The 2,500-nt window shown below is 50.0% G+C and overlaps 1 protein-coding gene across 4 annotated transcripts in view; it reads right to left on the bottom strand.

The window, feature by feature from the left end:
• Positions 1–2,500, bottom strand: part of LOC138739254 (disks large homolog 2-like) — a 784,112-nt gene extending 781,612 nt beyond the window's left edge. For all 4 annotated transcript variants that reach the window (XM_069890958.1, XM_069890959.1, XM_069890960.1 and 1 more), the window contains exons 1-2: positions 2,439–2,500; positions 79–787 (exon numbers count right to left, since the gene is read on the bottom strand). In XM_069890958.1, the coding sequence (XP_069747059.1) occupies positions 79–199 (121 nt within the window). In that variant the 5' untranslated portion in view covers positions 200–787; positions 2,439–2,500. The remainder of the gene's footprint in view (positions 1–78; positions 788–2,438) is intronic.

Raw genomic sequence — 2,500 nt, 5'->3', positions numbered from 1 at the left:
TTTGACCCAGGAAAACAATAACTTCAGGGGAATGAATTAATTGGCGACCGAATCACGGCGACTTTAATCTGAACTCACCTTTTTTCACCGGCATTTTTCTCTCGGAATCCCGAGTTTGATTTGTATCAGCAGTGATTTTCTCCAGCTCTCGAGATGCTGACACTCGACGCCGTTCGTGTTTGCCTCTTCTCACTCCCATGAAGTTGCAGCCACGCCACCGTCAACAGTTAAACCTCCCTCGTAACGAAAGGCCAGTGCCTATATTAATTCATTGAACAAGCCTCGCTCGCTCACGCACACACACACATCCAGAAAACTCTCGAGAAAACTTCATGATTTTTTTTAATGGAGAGAATTTGCATTTCCAGACGCTAGATTTCGGTCATTCAATCCAGTTTAAACTCAGCATGATTTGGAATTCCGTTTTTTTCTAAAAGGAAAGACACAACCTTCACTACTTTTAACATTCAGAGCCATATGTTCAAAGATTGTCCACGCTCGATGCAATTCCTTAGAGAAAGTGTTCTTTCCCTTCCCCCAAAGGTGGAGGGGGGGGGGGGGGGGGGGTGGCTGCTGGCAGCCTGTTACGATGTGCAACCTGGCGGCGAGGCGCTGTCGGCCAGAGCCAGGGGAGATGAGGGGCCGGAGAAAACGATAGCAGGTGCTGGTGTTCGGCTGTACCAAGCGCTCCGACGTTCAAAGTACAACATCTCGTTTTCCCTTCATTCTCACGGGGTCATTTTGGGAAGGAGCTCCTCCTAGTGATCTGGCCCACCGTCCGGTGGAACTGTTTGAAAGACGTTTTAAACAGAAACAATGAATCAAAGCAATCAAGAACCATTTCCCCGAACCCACATGCAACATCCGCGAGAAAATATTGAACGCAATTTCAAGAGCACTCTTGCTAACTTTCAGAGGTGAAGCCCCTTCGAGAAACGAAAAATTACTGCTCATCTCAAATTCTAAAACCAGACTTCGGCTCTCTCTCCACTTGACTCTTTGGCACCTTCTGGTTCTCATGCACCAGGCTCAGTGATCGCTGCCCGTCTCAAATCCCATCTCAGTGATCGTTGCCCATCTCAAATCCCATCTCTGTGATCGCTGTCCATCTCTGTGATCGCTGCCCATCTCAAATCCCATCTCAGTGATCGCTGCCCATCTCAAATCCCATCTCACTGATCGCTGCCCATCTCAAATCCCATCTCACTGATCGCTGCCCATCTCAAATCCCATCTCAGTGATCGCTGCCCATCTCAAATCCCATCTCAGTGATCGCTGCCCATCTCAAATCCCATCTCAGTGATCGCTGCCCATCTCAAATCCCATCTCACTGATCGCTGCCCATCTCAAATCCCATCTCACTGATCGCTGCCCATCTCAAATCCCATCCCACTGATCGCTGCCCATCTCAAATCCCATCTCACTGATCGCTGCCCATCTCAAATCCCATCTCACTGATCGCTGCCCATCTCAAATCCCATCTCACTGATCGCTGCCCATCTCAAATCCCATCTCACTGATCGCTGCCCATCTCAAATCCCATCTCACTGATCGCTGCCCATCTCAAATCCCATCTCACTGATCGCTGCCCATCTCAAATCCCATCTCACTGATCGCTGCCCATCTCAAATCCCATCTCACTGATCGCTGCCCATCTCAAATCCCATCTCACTGATCGCTGCCCATCTCAAATCCCATCTCACTGATCGCTGCCCATCTCAAATCCCATCTCACTGATCGCTGCCCATCTCAAATCCCATCTCACTGATCGCTGCCCATCTCAAATCCCATCTCACTGATCGCTGCCCATCTCAAATCCCACCTCAGTGATCGCTGCCCATCTCAAATCCCATCTCAGTGATCGCTGCCCATCTCAAATCCCACCTCAGTGATCGCTGCCCATCTCAAATCCCACCTCAGTGATCGCTGCCCATCTCAAATCCCACCTCAGTGATCGCTGCCCATCTCAAATCCCACCTCAGTGATCGCTGCCCATCTCAAATCCCACCTCAGTGATCGCTGCCCATCTCAAATCCCATCTCAGTGATGCTGCCCATCTCAAATCCCACCTCAGTGATCGCTGCCCATCTCAAATCCCATCTCAGTGATCGCTGCCCATCTCAAATTCTAAAACCAGACCGGCTCTCTCTCCACTTGACTCTACGGCTTGAAGGATCGACTCTTTGGCACCTTGTGGTTCTCATGCACCCCTGGCTCAGTGATCACTGCCCGTCTCAAATCCGAACGGGGAACACGTGCACCAAGTGAGGCCATGGGGGAACCTGGAGGCTGGACCAAGTATCTCCACCTCCCCATCCAAGCGGTGCAGATTTAATTCGAGCTACAGATTAAAAGGCAGCGCGACACCTGCCGACGATCTTTATTCATATTTTTCCGCGGCTGAAATAACACAACACGCGGAATCATTTAAAACGCACCTCCCAGTGAAAAATGAACACTTTTTTGTTAAATCTGCCAAAGCCGACGCAATGGAATTCGA

Source organism: Narcine bancroftii, chromosome 7, assembly GCF_036971445.1.
Source record: "Narcine bancroftii isolate sNarBan1 chromosome 7, sNarBan1.hap1, whole genome shotgun sequence".
Taxonomy (NCBI): Eukaryota; Metazoa; Chordata; class Chondrichthyes; order Torpediniformes; family Narcinidae; genus Narcine; species Narcine bancroftii.
Note: the sequence above shows the minus strand (reverse complement) of the source record. Positions and strands in the feature narration are given on the sequence as shown.